Raw genomic sequence first — 22,796 nt, 5'->3', positions numbered from 1 at the left:
ACTCAGATTCCAGTAAGCTGAGCCACTTCTCATTTACAGTAAATTGAAGAAAACCCTGTTATCGTGCGGAATCACCGCTCCTGCAGAGAGCAGACAACACCCTCCAGGAGGGGAGAGGGCACACAGGCAAAATTTTCAAGAGCCTGAAACTCTGTCGGACTCTCAGCCATATTTGCTCCCACACTGCGGGACATTGGCGGAACATTTTTTTCTCTCTCAGGCTGGGGTTGTTATTTTGGATGAACAAACTCTTAAGAACAGTAAAAGTAGAATTTGGTTTCCTTCTTAAGCTTTCAAATTAAAAGATTCTGTGAGGCAACTGGGGGTAATCAGATACAGACACACAGACCATAAGCAAACGCAAGAGCTTGTACAAAACGTGCACATATGCATGTGCCTTACCAGGCTACGCCATAAGTTCTCTGTTAAAGGGAAATACTCCTTGATCCACTGAAACGAGGTCAGCACCACGCTGGATTTGCCTTGGATCCCTGCTCTCCAGTACCACAGCTCTGCTGAAGGGACACAGAACTGCTTCCCAAACACACAAATCGGCGGTAGGTCACGGGATGGTAAATCCCTCCATGGAGGCCCTGATCTTATCTTTAAACTTGAGAAATTCACAACTTAGCTCTGAAGCAGAAGGTTTAACATACCTTCCTGCACATATTAATAATGTCATGAGATGCTTTTAGCTTGCCATAATTGTTCAGATCATACAAATTGCTTGGCCTCAAGTGACACCCTGCAGGAATAAGCTACACTGTCTCATTTGCTATGAGATAAAAACTAATAGTTTCAATTCTTCTGCATCTTATTTCTCCTCATGTTTCCACATAAAACAAATGAGGAAGTTCCTGCTCTACCATCTCTACATCGGGTACTGTTCTATACTCTTCGTCGTCTGTTTCCTCCTGTCTAAAACATGCCACAAATCTTACTAATTGGTCTCATACAAGAAATCGTGTTTTCTTGGCCCAGCTTCTCTGAATTTCTTCCTAAAGCCACCATCCACTGGGGGCAGGATATGAGCACTCGTGAACCACTTCTGAGCCGGCAAAGAGAGTCTCTAAGACTGTTCTCAGCTTATTGCAAAAATTGAGGAGATCACAGCACCTTTACAGAAAATAATAAAACTGGTTTATGCCATTAAACCAATTCTCCCTGCCTGCTACACAAGACATGCTGTTTTAATGGCTACTACAAAAACCATGATGTTTTATTAACTAAAGACATACTTGCAGATGTGGGTCAATTTCAAATATCGTTTCTCCTCTTCGCATATCTGTTATCAGCCAGGGTCCTCCAGCTCTACAAAGAAAGAAAGGCAATGAAGCAAAGGCGGCTTTAGCTAGTAATGAAGGTCCTCCATGACCTGTTACTTGCCTTGTGTCTGGCACCACCAGGTCTTGCAGGGCAGTCTGGACTGATGCAGGCCCTGTGTGGGCCCACTTACTCATACAAGACTGAACTGTGTTTTACAGGTAACTGAATTGGGACTGAGAAGTCCAGTGCAACCTCGTGTATGAGATATAGGTACATGAGAGATCAGCAACGCATGGGGTCAAGATTTATACCTCTCCTAAGTATCTGAAGATGCAGCCAGGTCCCACTGGGACTTCCCTTTTTGCTGAGATCAGCAGTCATGTTCAGCACCATAAAAAGCTTATCGCTCTGATGAATATCCTCACAATAGACATTTTGCCCAGATGGTACTTAATGGCTGAGTACTCAGATGGTTCAGCAAAATCCTTGTTTTCGCTAGCAATGAAAGTTGGAAGGGTCAAGATGTACCCCAACAAAGGTGATAGAAAGCAGATTACTGTGAAGATGAACTCCTTGGGGACTTTGGGTCACAGTGTACCCAGGCTGTAGAAATCAGCCTCAGAACAAGCTTTTCGTTTGAAATAAAAACTGAGGTCTTGTGAAATCACCACAGTTTTTTTGTTTGTTTTTCATGAGATACTTTGTTATGGCAGTCAAAAGCCCCCTCCTCTGGCCTTGTCTGTGTTAGTCTCCTAAAGCACTTGCAGTCAGACCAATAAAGGTTAATATTTCATAGGTTTTTAAATGCATCATAGCTACTCTTTTTTCACATCACTTTGGAAGCTGTTAATTTGTAACTGCAGAAGTGCCACCTGCTTCAGTTCCTCACTGGGATGCAAGGGCCTTCTACTCTAACTCCGTATCAGCAGCTCAGCAGTGGGCAGCTTTGCCTTTGAATCAGATGTGTTTCTGGATTTCATTTTATCCTTGGAAAGGTGCTTGTGCCACAGCACAAAAACCACAAACTAACATGAAAACAGACCGGGGAGAGGGGTGCTACATCTGCATTGGTTTAGAGGAGTCAAGGGAGCTGCAGACAGCGTTTATTGTCTTGAGGCCCCCAGAAACAAAGCTTGCCGATGGACAAATTCCCTCTTCTCTAGGGCAATCACATGAATTATTTGCACTTGTGCCTAAATGGGAAAAGTTCACGTTTAAGAAATTCAGCAGCTAAGGCTGGACTCTTCCAAATAATCAATCAAAGCCCACTGTGGCACTGTTGTGCCCAGGAGCACATATTCAAAACCATTTTGTTTAAAATGTTTTAAGGTACTACCACACTGCAATAATCTCAAAATATAAGAGGAAAACATTTAAAGCAAACACCTGCAAGTCAAAAAAAGTTTGGCTGCAACCTGGCAGCAAATAAGGCATCAACATACCATGTAACATTTAAAATCCATCTCCTCCTTGACCCAACAATATCTTTGTTTTGCCAAGCGAGAAATAACAGAATGAACTTCACTCCTGTGAACACTCTTTCTACTGCAAACTGGCCCTTCAAGACAGTGATTTTCTCACTTTCAGACAGTACCCAAGCTTTTGCTAGGCATTCTAAGTCAGACCTTCACTTCCCTTTCTTCTGAACTACTCAGAGAGGTCACCTGTAACACTTGTTCTGGCTCCTTCAGGAAGAACCAATGGGAAAATGCTGCAGGTGCAAAAGCCAGGAAATTTAGCTCTTAAAAGCTCATTGTGTTCCACCCTGAACACGTGGACTTCCACATGCATTAATTTGCCATCTAAGCATCTGTGTGTGAACAGATTTGCAACGAATTCCCATCTCTAGCTACAGCGCAGGACTAAATAAGTTCTGTCAACAAGTTAAAGATTGTTGATAAAAACAAACAGCTGAATTGTTCTCTGTCAGAACACTCCTCTGTACGGGGCTACACGAGCACTTACACTGGCACAGTCCGAAGCAGCTCCAAGATCCCTTGCCCGTTCCATTGCTGAGCTGCATGCAGTTCCTCAGTGCAAACCCCAACAATCTGGAATAAATAAAAACAGAGATGGGAATTGTGTGAAAACTGTAAAGAACATGGTGCTGGATCAAACTGTATAGATAGGGAGAAGCACCATTCCTCTGAACTAATGAGACAAGCGAGGACTAATGGAGCCTGAGACAACAGAGAGATTCTGCAGTTCCTTATGCCCTCTCAATATCATGTGAAGTGCCCTGGCACGTAGCATTTAACGTTGCTTGGAGTGTGTGAATTAAATAAGAGGAGGATGTGGTGAAACATTAGGGCTTACTGGTCTGTTGTCACACTTCAATCTAGTCCACAGAAGCCAAACCAAGCCAGGACAGGTTAGGGTCTGAGTACATGCAGAACACCGTGCTGTTGGCCCATTGCTAGGAGCAAAAGCGACAACAAACCAGCAATTTGTATCAGGCAGGAAACTCACTGCCATGGAGGAATGCTTTGGTGCTCTTGAATCCTTGACCGACTCTGCTGACTGGTTAAATCTCACCTACCACCATAAAGTAAAGCTGCTAACATAATGCATAATCCACCCTGCACTGCAGTCAGCTGCAGAATTGTGCCTTCCTGCGTAAGGCAGGATGTGTTTGCTCTTCAGGATGAGATCTACCACACTGAACAATACCAGACATCCTTCTCACAGCAGCTGAGATCAGACACTTCAAACGAAGGGGCGAAATATTCTTCAGCTGATAGAGAATGGCAGTTGTTTTTATTTTTTCTTTGATCCATCAACCACTGGCTTGTGCTTTGGATCACAATGATTCACCCCCTGGGATGAGAAAAGATTTTAGCCATGGACTTCTGCTTTGTCTCTCAAGACTTCTTTCCCAATGACATTGGATTTTTGGTCAGAATCTGTTGAAGCGGTGCTTTATCAGAAAACACGAAAATTGAAACCTTAAGTCCCACAGAGCAGTAAGCAGGGGTACATGATGTGCCTTTATCACAAGCAAGCACCCGCACTGACCGAAATCTGCGTAGAAACCTGTCAGTACCCACACTTCTGCACCCTACCTCCTCTGCCCCTCGCAGAGCTCACTTTCTCAGGACCCAGCCCTTGGGAACTCATTTCATCCCCACCCACCTCCCAGGCCTCCTCCGTGAGCAGCCTGAATCACCCTCACTTCAGCACACCCTCCCTGCGCCTTTACTCACTAATCACATGCAAACAGCAAGACTCTAAACAGGAAATTATTTTGTGTTCATTCTTTTCTTCTTGCAATCATTTGTCCTCATGGGTCAAACTAAATCCATAACAACGAGCATCAAACAAACAAAGGGGAAAAACAAGTCAACTGTACGTCCTGCAGAAGATTGGAGGCCAAGAGCCTCAGGATGCAACAAGCTGATTGTCCTTTGATCCTGAACAGCTGGGCACTAAAGAAGGGATGCAGACTGATGCAACACTAACTGGGGAGTCAGCTAGGAATCACCCTGCTTAGCTTGACTCTATTTCTGCTTCCAGATCTTACAGTTCACCTTGTACTGATTAACCCCACACCCAGCTCTTTCCTGTTGATAAAACACAGACTTTTGGGCAAACTGGAAGATTCAGGAAAGCCTTTGACCTTGTTCAGCAGTTGTTTTGTGCAGGTCTGTGATAATGGAGCTTCCCTTTATGTGTTGCAACTACAGCTGAGCAGTAATGGAAACAAACAGAAGCTTAAACTGTAAAATACAGACTCTCAAACTCTCCCACGTGGCTGAAACTTCTCCACAGAGCAGGGAAAAATCACCGGTTGGTGTCAACTCTGCTACGTCAACTCTGACTATGCTATATCAACTTTTTTGCTAATGTTAGTAAGTCCACATGTAACTTTTAAAAGTTCAAAGCAGCCCTTGTCCATGAGAAGCTTGGACACAACTGAGAAAATGGAGCCTGGGACAGCAAGCAAACCCGTTTGGCCAAGGAAACTCACTTCATTGAACAGCAGTGTTAATATGTAAGGGTTTTTTCTTTTGCAAAGCAATCCGGAACCTTTCTTAAACAGTAGATGAGTACGGGTAAACTCACAGAGCCTCTAAACAATCCTTGTGTCTGTGTGACAAGCTGCATTTCAGCCATTAAATAATTGCAGTAACCTGCCAGTCCTACTGCAAACGTCTCTTCTCCTAGAACCGAAACCAATGGATCTCCCACTGATACTGCTATAACATCAATATGAACTTAGCTCTGTATTACTTTTTTAAAGTGTTTCTCTCAGTTTTTTTTCCCCCCTAGTTTGTGTTTGATATTTCAGAGCAGTAAGGCAATGTTCAACTCCAGGTGCGTTTCTTATGGAGAGAAGGTTTACACCCCGGCAGGCCTCTATCCTGAGAGCCGAGCGTGCCATTACTCAATCCCGGTAAAATCCTTACCGAACACCTCCAGGGTAACAACTCAAAGATGAGATTCATAGTCATCAAATAAGGAAGCAAGGTGGAACAAGGTGGAAGACAAATGAATAAGCATCTGACTTATCAAAGCTAAATAAAATGTCGTGTTAGCTGCATTCCACGCCCAGGAAGTGATAGAGCCACCACTGCTGTGTGTCGTACCTGTAGGAAAGTGACGACCCCAAAAGGAGTCTGCACTGGCTGCATCTGAGGGTCTTCTGTCAGTAACATGTGCTGGATTCTTGATTCACTGTTGTCCAAAGGGCTGTGCCACGACACATGGTCACCGCTGCAGAAGGTGTTTTCTGCGAGGAAGAGAAACACGGAATATTTAGTCCCTAAATTCTGCTGGAATATTCCTTCTGAGGAGCAGGGCAGTCCCTGCCTGCTATTCACAGCGACTGCCTCCAGCCGGCTCTGCTGCATCCCCAAGTCAGCTGAAGCTCCTGAACCAGGAAAGGGGTCTCCCTGAGCCACCTGGATTCAAGCACTGATTTTAAAATGTCCTGATCCTGACTTAATCCTGCGGTCAAAAAAAAAAGTCTGTAAATTAATCTCAACACAGGAACACCACCAAATTACATTAGTCTCTCTCTAATTTACTGTTTGTTTCATTTTGTACGAGGGTACAGACAGTCAGAGGGCCATACAGGATGCCTAAAGGACAGCGATTCATACTTGGTTTGCAACTCTGATTTGCCGCAGAGAACAGGTTCTGAAACGTGAATTAGACGCAAATAACGCCCTGCTATACCTAATAAAGCACAGTCTGCTGCCCAACTTGTGACAGTCTAAGTCAAAGACACTTTCTCTTCTAATTGTCTGGCGGCTCTGGTGCAGAATTATAATTAATGTGTTCCTTCTTTCCCAAACAATGAGAAAACCAGTAGGCTATAAATTTCACTACGTCAGAATAGTCTGCATCAAAACAAAGGGCCAGAAATTATTCTCCCCCCTTCACAACTGTAAGAATTCCTTTCTTCTCCTCTTCTCCTCCTCAGAAATAATAAAGCCAGATAACCCCATGTCCTACAGCCGGTGCAAGCCAAAGGTGCACCGGAACCCCTGCGCATGTTGCTGCCTCAAATGAGGAGAGAACAACGCCTGTTTTCTGGAGGAACTAGAAGTAAAGCCAGCAGCCACGACCATTTGCATCGCAGTTAAAGCATGGTGCATCTGTACACAGTTGCAGGAGTGCATGTGCAGGCGTGCTGCCCAGCCGACTGCCTTGATGTGGGTCTTGCAGTGTCCCCCTGGGCAGTGTTTATGGTACGTACGGTACATACAAGCAGCTTAGAAGCTACATTTTGCCCTCTAACATAGGTATAGATACCCAGAAATGATCCGAGTATTGCCTGCATGCTTCTGTAACCAGCTGCAAGCCCATGCTCCCTCCCTGCACCAGCTCATTTACAAAGCCAGGCTGGCCTGCTGCCCTCCTCCCATGGCCTCTCCCAGGCCGTGCTCTCAGGATAGAAGCAGGGGAGCCCTTGCCCACCGAAGGACGACTAGGACTTCTGCTGCGGGCTGGAAAACATCAGCAACTACTCGCATTGCTGTCTGACAGCACTGGAGTACCTCCTGTGATGTGGAACTGGTCCGGTTCAGGAGTGCCTGCTCCAGATCCTCCTCTCTGCCTTGCAGCGGTGCAGGATGCTGCCAGGGAGCAGGCAGGTGAGCCGACAGGAGGCACCTTGCAGCTGCTGTGCTCTGAAACACCCCACCGGGGAGCTAACTCACGCTTACACGGCCACGGGTTTCATTCAGGGTGTCGCAGGCAGCTCCCAGGCCCTCCGCCAGGTGTCCCCATCGGCGTTTATTTGGGCTTTTTATGCTATACGGCTTTTCAGACGGGTTTCTGGGACAGCTCAGTAACAGATTAAGAGTTAAAATAAACTTTAAAATTAAAATAAAATGCCATAAGGAACTCGGCCCGAGAAACGAGGCATGGGACAGAAGCGTGGAGATAAGTAAGGGAGTGCTTTCCTTAGCTAAGAAAGAAAGAAAACAGCGAACGCGAGCCGCTTGAAAGAAAGAAAGGAGTTTATCTTTCCGTACAATAAATTACACGCTTTCAGCTCTGCGGCTGAAAGGAGTGGCTCACAGCATTACTTCACATTTAAAGTCGGGACATATAAGCAGACAGAAATGAAAAATATGATTTCAAAGTTTTTCTTATATCAAAATTGGATTAAACAAACAGACAAAACCGGCACAGTTGCAAAGAATCTTGCTGATGTTTTCCAGGTTAGGCAAAACGTGGCTGATTAATTTTAGTTTTTAAATGATAAAAGCCTCTCAGTCACAGTTTTCAGGAATGAAACAAAACCACAAAGAACTTATTCTTGGGTCCTGTCTCTATACCACAACATTTTGCCCATCAAATGCTCACACAATTCTATGCTGATCGATCGCTGCGTTTCACTGCTGCTGCTGCTTCTCCTGGGAAATCCCAGCCCGTTTAGAGCAGGTTTTCAAATGCAAATGTCTCTGCTGGAAATCCACCTGTTTATGTCCATGCGAACACTGAACACTTAGAAAATCTCCCTCTCTCTCTCACATGCGCCCGAACACCAAAAAATTCACACTGACTACTCAATTCAATCACAAAAAACCAACATTCTGCAAATAACCCGAAGGCCAATTAAAAGCTGTAAGAGTGCAAAAAGCTCAGAATTCCAGCCCGAAACGCAGCTCTGTGCTTGCTGCCTTGTAACCCATGCAGAATTTAAGATCAGCTCCTGTATAGAGACCGCTGTAGCGCCGAGGAGAGCCTGAACTGCAGGACCCGTAGGCACAGAAACCGAGGAGCTACAGGAACAAAGGACGAGATAACCGCTTGCACTCGCCTCGTGCTGGCAATGGGGATGTGCATCCTCCCCTCCCACCTCTTGCACCCTTATTTGTAAAATAAGACGATCGAGATCTTAAAGCGTTTAAGCTTCAAACAATGTTTTGACCAAAAGATGCTAAAGTTTTCATAAACCTAAATTTACATCTCAGTTTTTGGTTTTCGTGAACGTTGAATGGGAACACGCATCAGCCAGGCAGATCCTCACAGGCATCACAGCACAGATGGACAGGAAAAACCTCCCGCGGTTTTTGTCCCTTCCTATTACTTGCAGTGCTGTCAGCAGCGCGGACTTCCCTTCATCCGCACGCGTACAATGTGCTAATATTTCCTGCACCCAGATATTTCCATAAAAACAAGAGACGAGTGGGTACAGGAGGCACGTGCTCATCTCAGGTACGGCAGAAGCACAAACCCCTTACGAGGAGCAACTCACTTCAGGCCGATGCCTGTGGCAGTTCCCCAGAAAGCATCCCCGTTTTTCCTGTACCATGCGGAGTAACTGGAGAAGCAGCCTGCCATCTCCCAGCTCGTTTCTGCGCACTGCTGTGAACCAGGACGTGACCAGGACCTACAGCGATGGCAATGCCAATACGGGCCCCCAGCCACACCTTCTGTCATGTTCCGAAGCCTACTGTATTTATCGCATGAGACGCCTACAGTCACAACTGGAAGCGACTAATACCTGAAATACTAGAAAATCCAGATGTGAAAATAGGTATTAACGCACACGTGAAATAAACGTTTATGTAAAAAACAACAGAAGATGATAGAAAATAGCTCATGCCCATGGGGAACTGATTCAGTCAAGGCATCGATGCCTACAGTGCATCTGCGTCCCAAGGCAGTTCCTAGTGCTAGGACAAAAGCCGCCTCTCCTTTCAGAGGAACGCAGAACGGGCCTCTCAAATTATCTTGGTTTAGGAAGCCTGGAAGTCTACAGCCTCAGAGCAAAGCTGCTTCTGTGGTGATCCCATTACACCACGGATGCTCTCCCATGCCCTTGCAGATTTGGGAACAGACTCTGCTTTTATCCAAGCCCGCTTACAGCATCCACTGACCCAACTTTTTCCACTCCCAACACGCTCTGCTCCGACAGCCCTTTTGATCTACCGAAACGCTGTGCAGATTACCGTGCCGAGGCAGAGTTTCTTATCAGTTTTGAGGAGGGATTCAAGTTCCTCTGTGCAGAGACCGAGCACAGCAGATAGGACACAAGGCTTTGTGCCGTGTTTCTTAACGAGACAAAACGCATTTGGGGCCAGAACCCAGGAAAGGGTAAGGTAGCTTTCAGAGAGAGCTGTGAAAAACCATGGTAAAGCACCTCCTCTACCATTCAAGGTGGGCAATGATCAGCCTGTGAGCAGGAAACGCCTGGACTAAGGCGGCATTTGCTGCTGCAAAGTCTTCTGCCTTGTTGAATTTCCTGGACTTAACCCCAGCAGAGCAGCATGATCTGTCCTCATGAATTCCAGACTTTGTTGGTTTTTTTTTCCCTGCAACTGTGCGTTTTAACAAAACCTACAGAATTTTTCTGTTCTGTTAGGGAACGCTGATTCCACAGAACTGAAATGCTTCATAGGGAGGTATCGATTTCATAAGAGCTGAACAGGGAAACCATTACACTTCATTGCAAACTTATTATTTCATTTCATAATTTATAACAGCAAATCCGAAGCTCCGTCTAGCTCCACGGCAATGAGAAGTCTCTAAATTTCCCCTAGACCGGCTCTCGCATCGCTCCATTATGCAAAAGCAGCATCTCTAACACAGCTACACCAGACTTCTCTGTTAAGCCTCCCATATTTTGAAGTCTTTAAAATGTCATTATCCATTTTCTTTTACAGCCCACATAAAGCAGGTGAGGCTCCTTCACGCAGCAATGGTCGTAATTCAGCTGTGCAATCTCTCCTACCTTCACTATCCAACTGCTCAATAGCGAGAGCTGGGGAAATAACTCAGAGGCAACCGTTCCACCGTGGACTAGTAAATTTTCCTTGTGTAACACTGCTCATGTATTTTCTTGGAGCGCATTCCCCTCGCCTTTAATTTGACTAAATATAGCTAATGCCTAGAGAAATAAATTCAAGTCATCTTCTTGGCCTCAAGATGTTTTATAAACAGTGTGGCTCATGCAATCTATGCTCAAGAGGTGTTAGCGAGCTCGAGAGAGAGACACAAACTGTTTCCCACTGTATTTTCCATTTCTTTTTTCAACCTGTCATTTTTACATCGATGGAATAATCCTGCTAGGAGCCCTAACCCCCCTGATTAACCACGGGGAGCAAGGAGAAGAGGACAGCAAATGGAGACAAGCGGTGGGAGCCGAAGGCTCCATCCAAAGGCTGGCCCCAGGAACATTTCCCCAGGAGCAGGCAAATTCCTGTCTGAGCACCTGCGAGTCAAAAATCTTCTCTTGTATGTGTATAAGGGACAGCATGGGGGAAAAGACAGCGCTGATGCTGTTCCACCAGCAAGGAGACAACCCGAAGCATCTCTCCTGCTCATGCATGGCCTGGCAGTCTCCAACCTGAGTCCGGCCCCGGGCAGTTAAGATCGCATCAGCCTGATTCCAGGGAAGGCCGGAAAAATCCCCCTTCTGACATGGTCATGCCAACACTTCTTTGGATAGATTTTCCATTTAGAAAAATAGGTTTGTAACCTGACCGGTCTTCTGTGCCACTTCTGAGACAGCTCCTCCTTCAAAACACCAGCTAAAATCTTCAAAGGAGGCGTTCGGTTTTTCCCACTAAACCAATGAGTTCGATAAATCCGTGGTGGTTCTGAGCTGACACTGAGCAGAGGGGGAGAAGCCCCAAGTACATTACCTACTAAACACGCTCAGTTTGGGGAAAACGGCTGCTCTGCTGCACTCATACCCTTCAAAAGCAAGTTTCTGTGTTCCTCCTGTTTCTGCAGAAAGCCAGCCCATCGTTACACGGTCACTTTATCCCGAGACGTGTGGGATGCTGCTGAAAGAAACCACCCTGCGTGCCCCGTGACAGCAGGGGCCACCTGGATCCCTGCCCCGCGAGCACTCGGCACTTCTCTGCTAGCTTGGTCTGAAAAAATACATCTGAAATTCGCGACAGCGCGTGGCACCGGGGATGCTGGCAGGCGAACACGATGACCGCATCCCTTACGCAAGCCAGCCCCACGGTATCTGCGGCGCTCGGCGGCTGGAAAACTTGCTGCTCCGAGGGGCACGAGCTTGGAGGTTGGGTCCGACCGCGAGATCTCGGCTAAAATGGAAGCAGCGAGAAGCAGCCAGCATAGCTCAGAGGAGTTCTGTATCTGACGGCAAAGCAGGGAAGGATTTCGAGTCCCAGACCTACGGGTGCAGGAATGTTAAAAAGCCCCCCTGTGAGCTCCTGAGCAGCAGTGATGCAGCCAGACTCTTAAATTGAACGCAGCTTATCCGATAGCTGCAGAAATCGTGTAATTTAGTGCGCTGTTATAACCACATGCGCAGTCTGCAGAATTTATTACAGAAGTGCATTTTCCCCAACACATTTTTAATTTTCAGTCTGGTTTTGTTTTATAAAAAAAAGGTAGTCTGGCAAGCTGTCACGACCAAGTTTTGGTGCTGTGTTTCAGTACCATTTTGCAGACTGAACAGCTAGAATTAATTAAGAGAAACGAGGGGCAGACGCAGAGTCCAACACTGAAATCTATTAGCTCTACTTCTCACCAGAGCTGCTTAATACATTTCTAATCAGCTTACTAACGTGTATGACCACGCATGCAAGGATGCAGCTAAAATAAAGCCATACAAAAACTAAAATATCAACATTATCTAAAGAACTCAAAGCAATACTGTTATGGCAACTCATCATCCAGACGGAAATTTAAACAAACACACACAAAAAACAGGCTATAAAGAAAAAGACCTCATTCTGACTCATTTGCCAGACACATGAAATTGAGATAATCTAGGGATAATCAAATTAATGCTAAATTCAGTCTGTCTGCTTCCTTTCCCAAGCTACAAAGGACTACACAAAAGGACTGGTAAAGTAGGAAAACAAGCGTGATGTCATCTGTGGGACCTGTTGGCAGCGTTAGCTTTGTAACTTCATTTTCAGCTCAAGCTGAACCTCTTAAGAACATAGGAGAAAAGAGGAGAATCCGAGCCACGATGTATTTGCATTACATTAAAAAAAAAGCCTTTTCCCCATGAATTTTTTTAAGCAGTTCAGGTTTGCTGCCCCGTATCTCCCATCTGGGAAGCAGGAACTGCCCCAGCCCGGGCTCCCTGAAGAGGAGCAGATTCGCGCAGGGCTGCTGCCTGCTGCAGACATGCAGCACGGACAAGATGCCCGAGGAAGAATTAAATCCCCCGAGTACAATTAAACAATGGCTCCGCTGCAGGGATTCAAATTGGGCTTTTACAAACAAGGGGCCTAGGCAAAAGGTTCTTTAAAAAAAAAAAATAGTGTGGAGAAAACCAGATTATCAGCACTGTAAGGACTCCTTGACCTCTGAGGTTTGAAGACGGGGTTTACAAAACACAAGAGGGATGCAGATCTTTTTTAGAATCGAGCAGCAGGTTGAAAATAAAAACTTTATGTTAAGTTTGGAAAATTAACGATCCTCTCAAAGGAATCCCATCAGTTTATGCAAGTGTATGTGAACTTATTTGATCTTTTAAGTCCCCTGGAGTGAAAGCTCGACGAAGGGGCCAGAAACAGGACGTCCCCTGCCTCCCGCCCCAGCGGAACAAAGAGGACTCCTCGCTCGCCACGCTCCCAGCTGCCTGCCTTTCAGCCCTGCTGCCACGGGGCTGGGGGAAAACGCCTCTCCTTGTACTGCAGCTTCCACGGACCGAGGTACAAATAGCGGGTTTCGTACCACGACGCAGGACGCAGACACCTGGATGCCTGATGTGACACTGGGAGCACGCTGCGTTAGCTCAAGCGCTATCATGCAACAAGCAGCCTCCTCCGGGCCTCCTCTGCCCCCTGTGCTTCCCAGGATGTTTCTTCCCAGCCCTTGCACATCTGCGTGCCTGGCTCACTCCCTCTCCCTGCCCACCTCTACGCGCGCACGCAGTTTCCATTACCGCAGCCTCCGGGAATTTCTCACGCAGGCTCCCAGCAAGTGACTCCCGTGCCCAGGGCACGCTCCCACCCTCCGGGAGCCGTGGGCCCCCTGTTCTCTCCCTGACTCCTTCCAGCCTTCTCCGCCAACCGCCTCCTTCCCCGTCTCCTCTCCTCCCCACGGCTTCATCCAGCTCCATGCTGCCCCTGCTCCTTCCAGCCCCCCGCAGCAGCGGAGGCAGGAGCTGGCACCCCCAGCACCCCCTGTGCAGAGGGCAGTATGCCTCTCCAGCATTGCTTTTCCACCCACAGTTCTCACCTGTCTGCTGATTTATCCACACGGCGCCCACCTATGGGGAAGGAGTCCTGGAGGAAGGCACGGCAGCATGAAAGGACTTACCTGGTGATGCTGAGCATGGCAGAGAAAGAAAACTAGATTAGAAAATGAACACAGGTGCAAGCTGCTCTTTCACAGTCCCACAGAACTCTCCCTCTCCAAGCTCTCGCTCCTCTACACCTTACCACTCAGGTCCACGTTCCCGGGTGCTGCACAGCAGGTCAGCTTTCACTTCCTCCAGCAGGCAAGCGGGACAAACTCCGCCTTACCCCCCCCATCTCCCTGTCCAAACAACCCCAAGAGAGCAGGACTGCACTTGCAGAGCGCTGAGCTTTAGGTCAGGCAAGAAGAATCCCAGCCCACGGATGAAGTCTCCCCCTTGGCCACACCACTGGGATCTCCAGGCAGTGTTGCTGCAGCAATTCCTGCTGGCGAGGAGCAGCCAAGAGGCACCGTGGCAGCACCCTCCTGGAGCCCAGCCGCTCACAAACTTTTATCAGGAGCCAGACCCTGGCACCACCATCCAGCCATGCTGCCACCAGCTTTGCCACCCCTAAATATCTACGAGACTTCTACTGAAGAGCTCTTAAGGAACTTGGAAGGGAAACGAAGGGACTACCCTCCTCTGAAAGGACTCAGGGATGTCGAACGCAGCTTTAACGCTCAGCCTTCACAGCCCACAAGTCCCGAGTCTGAGAGGCAGACTGTGAGACTGCACTGGGATCTCTCTGAGCAGAAGTCACTCGACACAAAGGGCAGTTGGACTGTGACAGAACACCTATGGGTTTATCACATCACAACCTCTTAAGAAAAGTTATCTAGTTACCCTGACGCTACTTCTGGGGCTCATCATGAAAAGGGACGGGAGGTGTCAGAGAGCACCGTAGCGTATTTCTCAGTGGTTATTTTAAGTTTTCAGGAATTCAAAGCTTGCATGGACGAAATTTTAGTTTTACTTCTGGCAAAAGCAGGAAGCTGAAGGGCAGGAAACAGAGGAACTCTGAATATTAGTTGAGCTCTATCAGCTCGTTACAGTAGTGCAAGGGAAACACCACGTTTGTCCAAGAGCTATATTTACAGATCAAATGCCAAACGATCGGGCTGTTTGTGGAGTACCTTCTGAAACTCCATCCGAATTGTTCTGAGACGACTCCTTTAAGCTTTGAAACCCCTGGCTTTAAAAGAAGAAGCAGGAGAGATGGCTTTCCACAGGCTCTGGGCTGTCGGCAGCCTCCGAGGGCACTCTCCCCGTTTCTCTTCCCCACCAAGAACAAAACGCTTCCCCTGCTGTGCCCATTTGCTGCCTCCTGGCTGAGCAGGCAGCTGCGAAGGATCTTTGCGTGTGGGGCTGTCAGAAGATGGCCTGTAATGAGCCCAGCGTACTGCCGCACTCGCAAGCAGAGGGGCTGAGTCAGAAAGCAGCGTTTGAGCACTACTTGCTGCACAGATCTTCAAGAGGCAGCGCTAGGAGGTGGATGTGTGACAGGGAACCCAACTTCCAGCTCAGCCCGCTCTGCTCTGTGGTTTCATCTAACGCGGGCTGGCAGCTGTCAAGGGAAGAACCAGTCCTTTTTGACAAGGCTACTCGGTACGCGTGTAACCTTCACACTCCCCTCCGTGCATCCCAAGCAATCGCGCGCAGGCAGAAGGGGAGGATGCTCCTGGGACTGCAGAACAATTCCTGTTCTGTGGCTTTCAGCTCCTCGATGGGAGGAGGCAGCGCTATTCTATGCAGAGGCCTTTCGCTATTAGAGTGGCTGCTTCCGCTTCCCAGAAAAGGCCGGGAGGGACAAAGACTCACAAATAAGAGGCCACAGGACCTCACACCAGCAGGAGGGGGAGTTTCTGCCTTCCCCTGAGCCGTTTCCTTTGTCTTGCATTCCTCCCGCAGCACAGGGGACAGAGCCTTTGTCCGGGCTGGGCTGACCATGTGCAGCTTTTGCCCGCTTCCCTACCCAGGGAGCCAGAGATGCTCCTCGGGTCCCCAGCACGCGCGCTCCTCACCCTCCTGCAGCGGGGATGCTCCGGGTAGGATGGAGAAAAGGCTTCCTGCTGAGAGCTCAGCTCCCCTCCACCTGGGGCAGAAAACAAGCCAGATCCGTTCTGATAACGGATTTATTCCACGATAAACACCTGCCAGGAGCCAGCATCCCAGGGCACGGAGCCCGCCGGCTGCCCTTGCATTGCTCTGGCTCTCACGGCAGCCTTTCATGGAGATGTGTCACAGCTTTTGCCGTGTCTCCACGCCTGTTTGTTTCCTCCCTCTTCCAGGGGGAGCCCCCGTGCAGCAGGCAGGCAGCAATGACGGTGCGTTTATAAATGCCGCATACAGCGGATTTACACGTGCTGCTGCTCTGTCCGTCCACAGCGTCTGAGAGCAGAGTAAGGGCACTCAGGCTGATGCAGAGCACAAACAGAAGACTGATGATCTTTTTTGAAAATAAACCAGCTGAAAGAACTGTGCTGAAGAGCTGAAAAGCAACGAGCCAAGTTCAGTTCCCGGGCAGGGACAGGACACGGGCTGACAGAATTAGAAGGGACAGTACGAGCTGAAACCTAGCCAACCCAAACTGGGCCTAAACCTGCTTTATCGAAATTGTGGCTACAAACAAGCTGCTTCTTTCAGGCAGCACTGAGATCCCTCGCTTACTGCCTAGAAATAGCATGCAACCAGCAAAGCAGCCAGGGATGACAGCTTTCCCTCTATTTCAGCCAGGTCTTTTATAAGGAACAAAGACTTTCTGTGCTTCTGCTCCTGGCACAAAGTCTCTCCGTGTTTCAGTGTCAGCCTGGCCTCTGGGGTCAGGTCTGTTCTCAGCAGAGAGCTAGAAGTCCAGAGACAATAGGCACTTCCATGACAAGGCACAGGAACTGCCCAGCCTGATCCGTGAGCCCAGGCAGACTGCAGGAGAGAATAAAGCCCCAACTCCATCAAGGTTATGGAGGGAGAGACGAGAAGGCTTTAATTTACATTACACAGCTTGCTCACTGACAACATAAGCCATAGACTTTTCCTCCCCTGAGCCAAAGGAGAGTACAGATGTCCTTAGTTTTCGGTTCCTAGTCATGCTAGGAACCTAGTTCTGCGACCAGCTCAGGAGGAAGCTGGGTGAGCCTCCTGCCCAGTCCAGGCTCACGTCACCCCTGCTGACAAAGCCACAGGCAGTGTCACACAGCAGCGGTGCCGGTCCCCTCCTTTCAAGTTCTTGACAAGGTGCCCAGCATTTTTCCATCTTGGCTAGAGTGTTGCCGGGGCTCTTCTGTCAGCACAGCAAAAGCAATTTGGTGGAGAAGAGAGATCCTAGCAACTCTGGAGCGGAGGACAGGGAGATGCTACCCACCAGGTGCTACATCAGCAGCTGAAGGAGGGCCGTGCCCCGGGGCAGCGAGCAGGATGGAGCCTGGTGCTGGGGCACCTGCAGCATTGCAGGGGGCAGCACCCTGCTTGTTCTGAACAGAAAGAAAGGCCATGGCCACGTCAATTTAATCACCCGAAAGTCTAGGGTCAGGGAATTCCATTTATGCTGCCAGGACGAATGAGGACAGGGGCAGGACGAGCGCACCACCTGCCTGGGGACGCACTCGGCAGCATCCACACCTGGAGCTCTCTGCTTTACAACTCCCTGCCCTCAGCCAGTTTTCTACCGAGATCTGAAAGCACCTCTCCAGCCTGGACAGGACTCGCCCAGAGGAAGGACAGACCGCCAGCTGTGTGCTAGTGCACAGCCTGGGAAGCCTCAGCCACAGCCTCGACCACCGCGCAGCTTTTCTCTGCTGACTGGCAAGCCTCCGACCTCCCTCCGTGCCTCGGCACCCAGCTGCAAGCGGAGCTGGGAGCGTTTCCCTGCCTCACAGGCCTGAATAAAAGCACCAGACTTCAAAGGTCCCCGGAATTACAGACATAGGAAAAGACAAACAACATTAAGCTCTGCAAGTGCGCAGAGAAGGAACTGCATTAAGTTTGCCTAGAGAAAGCAGCAGCACCAATGCACGCTGACCTGTGCTCAGCGCTACCGGCACGGTGCTGGGGTCCGTCCTCTCGTTCCTCTCCGAGGGAAAGGCTCCCTGTGCTGCATGCCGTGGACAGTCAGTATCGCTATGCTGCCTCTGAGCCCTGCGAGATGGCAAAACCACCTTGACATTAAAAGGAAACAAACAGGAAGGTGCTAGAAGTTTACAGTTTCTTGGAGAGGGAAAAAGAAGAGCTGTACTAATGCCTTTCAGTGGGTCCTGCCACACCAAACCCAGAACAGTCACATAAAAAGGAAAACAAAGCAGATTAGAGAAGAAAAGTCCAACGCCAAAGACGGAACAGTGAGAAGGCTTCTCACGACTTGTTGGAGAGCTGCTGTGTCAGGACAGCAGTTGGACATCCAGCTGCCTCATACCTCACACGCACTCAAAGGGAAAACACCGCGACACTCACTCTCCCCCTCCAAGAGCTCGGACACAAACCCAAGCTTTCACGGCTTACAAGCACAGGCTGAGGCCAGAAGGCTGCCAAAGGAAGGGCTTCGTGCAAGCAGCACTGCCCCGTGTGCTCACTGTAGGTCGGGTGGTTTGACTACTGGCAGGGCAGGACCACCAGCCAGTGCCAGCCCCAAGGTTCAGCCCTTGAGCATCCCGAGCACCAAGAGCAACAGGAAGGGAAGAACAAATTCAGTCCCAGCTTTGGTATTCTCTCCGTGCAACCCTGGGACAGTATTCCAAGAGATGTGCTTTTGTAGCCCTACAGAATGTCTCCTCTTAGCGTCATCGTTTCTGTCAATAAAACCATTTTCCAGGAGGTCTCTTCAGCATTTTGTGGCTGATCAGCAGCTTTGGAGACAGCCGCTCCTCCGGACTACTGCGTAAGCTTTACTCGTGTCTGGAGAGGAAAAGAAGAGACGGGGCCATCTGCGACCAGCGCTTTGCCACCATCCCTACCAGGAGGGAGGCAATTTACATGAACCTCCTTTGGCAGTTCCCTCCCAGCAGGTTCTGAGCCCGCAGCCAGCTCCGGGAGCTGGGCAGCCAACACCATGCCGAGCACGGCCGCAGCACGAGCTCGGCAGCTGCCTGTCATGCCCGGCACGTCCGCTGACCGCCCCGCGCACGAGGAGCTGGCTGGTTTCAGCAGCCAGCACGGGGCTCGGTACCAGCCACGGCACGCACTTCCCAGCTGGGAGCTAGGGGCCGTGACACGGCCGCCTTAGGAGGTGGGGGAATGAGAAATATCGGGGAGGTGAGCTCAGGAGCAGGGAGAGGCGGATTTACTGCAGCGGTGCAGGGACGCGAGGACGTAAAGGACCAGGTTTGGTGTGCTCTGGTGCTCGCAGAACAGCTTGTTTTATGGGAAACGTCGAAGAGGAATTAGGCTAAAACCCAACCGATTTCTCATGGACCACTGAATAACTATTAGATGATGAGAGCTTTTGGCCACGACAAGCTTGGGTTAAATTGGAACCAGTGACTTCATGTTTCCATAGCCCTTTACAGGCTCGAGGCACGCAGCCCGCGCGCACTCAGTCGAATCCTACTCACCTACGGCAAAGGACGGGCCCGGCGCTGCCTTACAAACTGCACTGAGCCACACTTGCAGTGTTTGCACAGGGTTCACTACACCACAGGTTCTGCTGAAATTAAATTTGATTTATACTTCTTTGTGGAGCTCAAAAACACAGTTAATCCCCCCCATTTTTAATCTAAAATCCTGGAATACTAGAGAGGAGCCAGGGCAGCTCTATACTGGAAACTGGTCAATATTACAAACAGATGATAGAAAAATATATATTTTACAGAGCCATAGCAACCAGAAGAGAACAATAAATCAGCCTGGGATTAAAATAAAAATAAAAATAAAGGCACAGTCAGGGGAAAAAAAGTATATGAAATACTGGAAGATTTTATTTGGCTTTAGTCATCCTATTAGGGAGAAATAAACCCTGTTTTACCAACAAGCCGGACAAGCCTCATTGGTATTCAAGGAAGCTGGGCGTTTGTTTTGTTTTCTTTTCTTTTTACACACAGAAATTGGCCAGTGTCAAGAGTGTTTGAAAACATGTCAGCAAGGAAAGAGTCATTGAGGCTACCACATTGAGGCTTTCCAAACTCCAGAGGAGCTTAGAAGATGAGGTCTAGTGGTTAAGCAAGGGCAACAGGTGTCAAAGCGTTCGCTAGCTTAATGGCCTCAGGTCTGCAACCTCAGCCAAATCACTTAATCCCACTGAGTCTCATTTTCAGTGCAGAAGTTATACTGCCTGTCAACTGCACTGTGCCTCTGCGGCTGGGATGAAACTAACTTGAATCAGATGAAAATTGCTGAATAAGAAGAAAGCATCTTCTTCACCCGCAGTCCTTACAACTCTTAGCATCTTCACTTACCAGAGGAGAAACTGAGGCGCGCAGAGCTGGTGTAATACACTCACATTGATTCATCACTACAGTCACATAGGCAGGAAACACTGAGTTCCCACAGGTTTCGCAGAAATAGGGGACAAGACATTTCATGCCTAATCCTTTGGAAAGGGAATCCCTCCCAGTGACAGTGCAAAGGGGCCAGACATGCCAACGGAGGTGACTGTGGGATAAAAACCAGAATATTGCTGATTTGGTGCTGTGTTGACACACTGCTATCAACATGTACAACTCATTGTGTACCTGCTGGAATCAGTTCTCTCCAATACACTTTTCACAGGTGTAATACGTTTTGCTAGGGAGTAATTTAGTCAAGGTTACCCAAGATCTGAAAACTGTCTCTGCTGCATATAAGCAACTTTCTGCTGAAGTAATCAGCTGAAAGCTACATTAAAGCAACTCCCAGAAACTGCATCTTGCATGCTTACTTCCTTTGCTTGTAGGTTTTGTTACTACTGCTTTGCAGTCGCCACAACACAAGCAACGGCTTACTACTGACTTGTCAAAGGTTAGATATTAGGATTTGACTTTTAAATTGGCTGAGACTTCAAAACTCACATTTAAATCTTTTAGTGCACTAGTAATCAGGAAACTAAGAAAAAAGGTAAGTTACATGTTTATGGAACAAGAAGATCATGTGTAAAAGACTTGAAGAGGACATCTAATTGTTAAGACAATGATTACAAAGGGGACTCCGAAGGTTCCCCCTCTGCCCCCACCAAAAGGAAGAGTCAACTCTTCCTGACAAACGTGCATGAATAGTTCAACGTACTCTCAAAGGCATGGAGCAAAGGGGAATTCACAATTACTTCAGTGCTTCACTGCACTTGTTATTAGAAAGTTTTACCTAATGACAAACTTTAGGCTTACCTTACAGAAATTTAAGCCGTGATGGGCCTCTCATATTACTTTATTCCCTACAGCAACCTTCTGCTTATTTGAAGACTGTTCTCACATCTTCCCTTCATGTTCTCAGCCCTAGACTAAACAAATGTAATTCTTTTAATCATTCCTCCACAGGTCATATTTTCTGGACCTTTGGGTCATTCTTACTGCTCTTCTCCAGACTTCTTCCAACTGACTTGAAGCCTTCTGCCCCAAACTGGACACAGTGCTCTCCCTCTTCCCTCAAGCTGTTGCCAGCAGCGTAGGACTGCACCACATACAACACATGGAACAGTTCCATATACATATATATATATATATACACACACACACGCACACCAGAACAATTCTGCTTCCCTCTCAGAGCTAAGAGTGTTGGTTTAGGTGTAGCTCATTGGAGAAACCAACTCTGAATCTTTTTCTTTTCCTTTCAGGACTGCTGCCTTTGCCTGTCTTTCTCCAGCCAGTAATTGTGCATTGGATTATTCCTTAATAAGCACAGGAACTTGCACCCTCCTGGCCCTTCCTGCACACACAGGCATTTCAGACCATCTCCACGATTTGCAAAAGGCTGTTCTGAACTTCAGCCCTGTGTGCCATAGCGCTTGCTGAGTCTGCAAGTTTTGTCAGGATACTCTACATTTCATCATCCCAGTCAATCCCAAATTGCATCAGCCCTAGGAAATATTTCAGAGGAATTTCAGTTCTACCCATCTTCTGCGGCTGATGACAACACATTGACAACTATTCAAGTCCAGATATCCAATCAGTATTGCATCCCTTTCTTCAGTTTTTATCAAGATCATATTTCCTCATCTCGCTCACATACCTGTTATATGAGACAATGTCCAAAGTCTCACTAGTATCAAGATAACTAACAGTCACCGCTTCCTATAGTGCCTATTACTTTGTCACAGAACTAAACTAGTTTGTTCTGTTTTACTCTTGATAAATCCATGCTGGAACTTCCATTATTCCCTGGATGCCTTCTAGATGGTTTGCTAGTTTCCAAACATTGACTGATTACAAACCTCATGCTTTTTTATTTTTTATTTTTAATTAAAAAAAAAAGAAAGGTCAATGTAAAGGACAGTATTTGCCATTTTTCAGCCTGCTGGAGAGCTGCATCCCCTGTAATTGCAGGGGCTCAGACACACTGATGTGTTCTGGGGTAAATGTTATCAAGCTCAGCCAACCTTGAACAACCTCTGCAACTCTTGAACAAATTCACGGAGGGCTATCTCAGTATTTCTGAAGCTAGTTTCACGAGCTAGCACCCTACTACAGACATCCATTATTGGGAACACAACCATAATATGTGTTATACTGTTACCATTAGGCACTATGCATGACAAGTTTTTCTGACAATTTCTCCAGATCTGTACCTTACAGCTGGAGGTTTCTCTTTCAGGCCAAGCAACATGGAAGCAACGACAACTCAAACAAACAATGCACTTGTTTCCATCTACATCAATATATTGCCCTCATGAAGTATATCGGGTAGACCCTTGAAAACAACCTAACTTCACTGTAGAGGGAAAAAAAAATATGCAGATTTTAATTTCAGGAAAACACAACCCACAGCCACTCTATACTAA

At 47.8% G+C, this 22,796-nt stretch overlaps 1 protein-coding gene across 2 annotated transcripts in view; it reads right to left on the bottom strand.

Annotated features, from left to right (window-relative positions):
- The window catches only part of SUFU (SUFU negative regulator of hedgehog signaling), a 77,187-nt gene that overhangs the window by 31,704 nt on the left and 22,687 nt on the right, over nt 1–22,796 (bottom strand). For both annotated transcript variants that reach the window (XM_035330217.1, XM_035330218.1), the window contains exons 3-5: nt 5,853–5,995; nt 3,232–3,317; nt 1,239–1,311 (exon numbers count right to left, since the gene is read on the bottom strand). In XM_035330217.1, the coding sequence (XP_035186108.1) occupies nt 1,239–1,311; nt 3,232–3,317; nt 5,853–5,995 (302 nt within the window). The remainder of the gene's footprint in view (nt 1–1,238; nt 1,312–3,231; nt 3,318–5,852; nt 5,996–22,796) is intronic.

Source organism: Oxyura jamaicensis, chromosome 6 (assembly GCF_011077185.1).
Source record: "Oxyura jamaicensis isolate SHBP4307 breed ruddy duck chromosome 6, BPBGC_Ojam_1.0, whole genome shotgun sequence".
Lineage (NCBI taxonomy): Eukaryota > Metazoa > Chordata > Aves > Anseriformes > Anatidae > Oxyura > Oxyura jamaicensis.
This window is presented reverse-complemented; position numbering and strand designations above follow the sequence as displayed.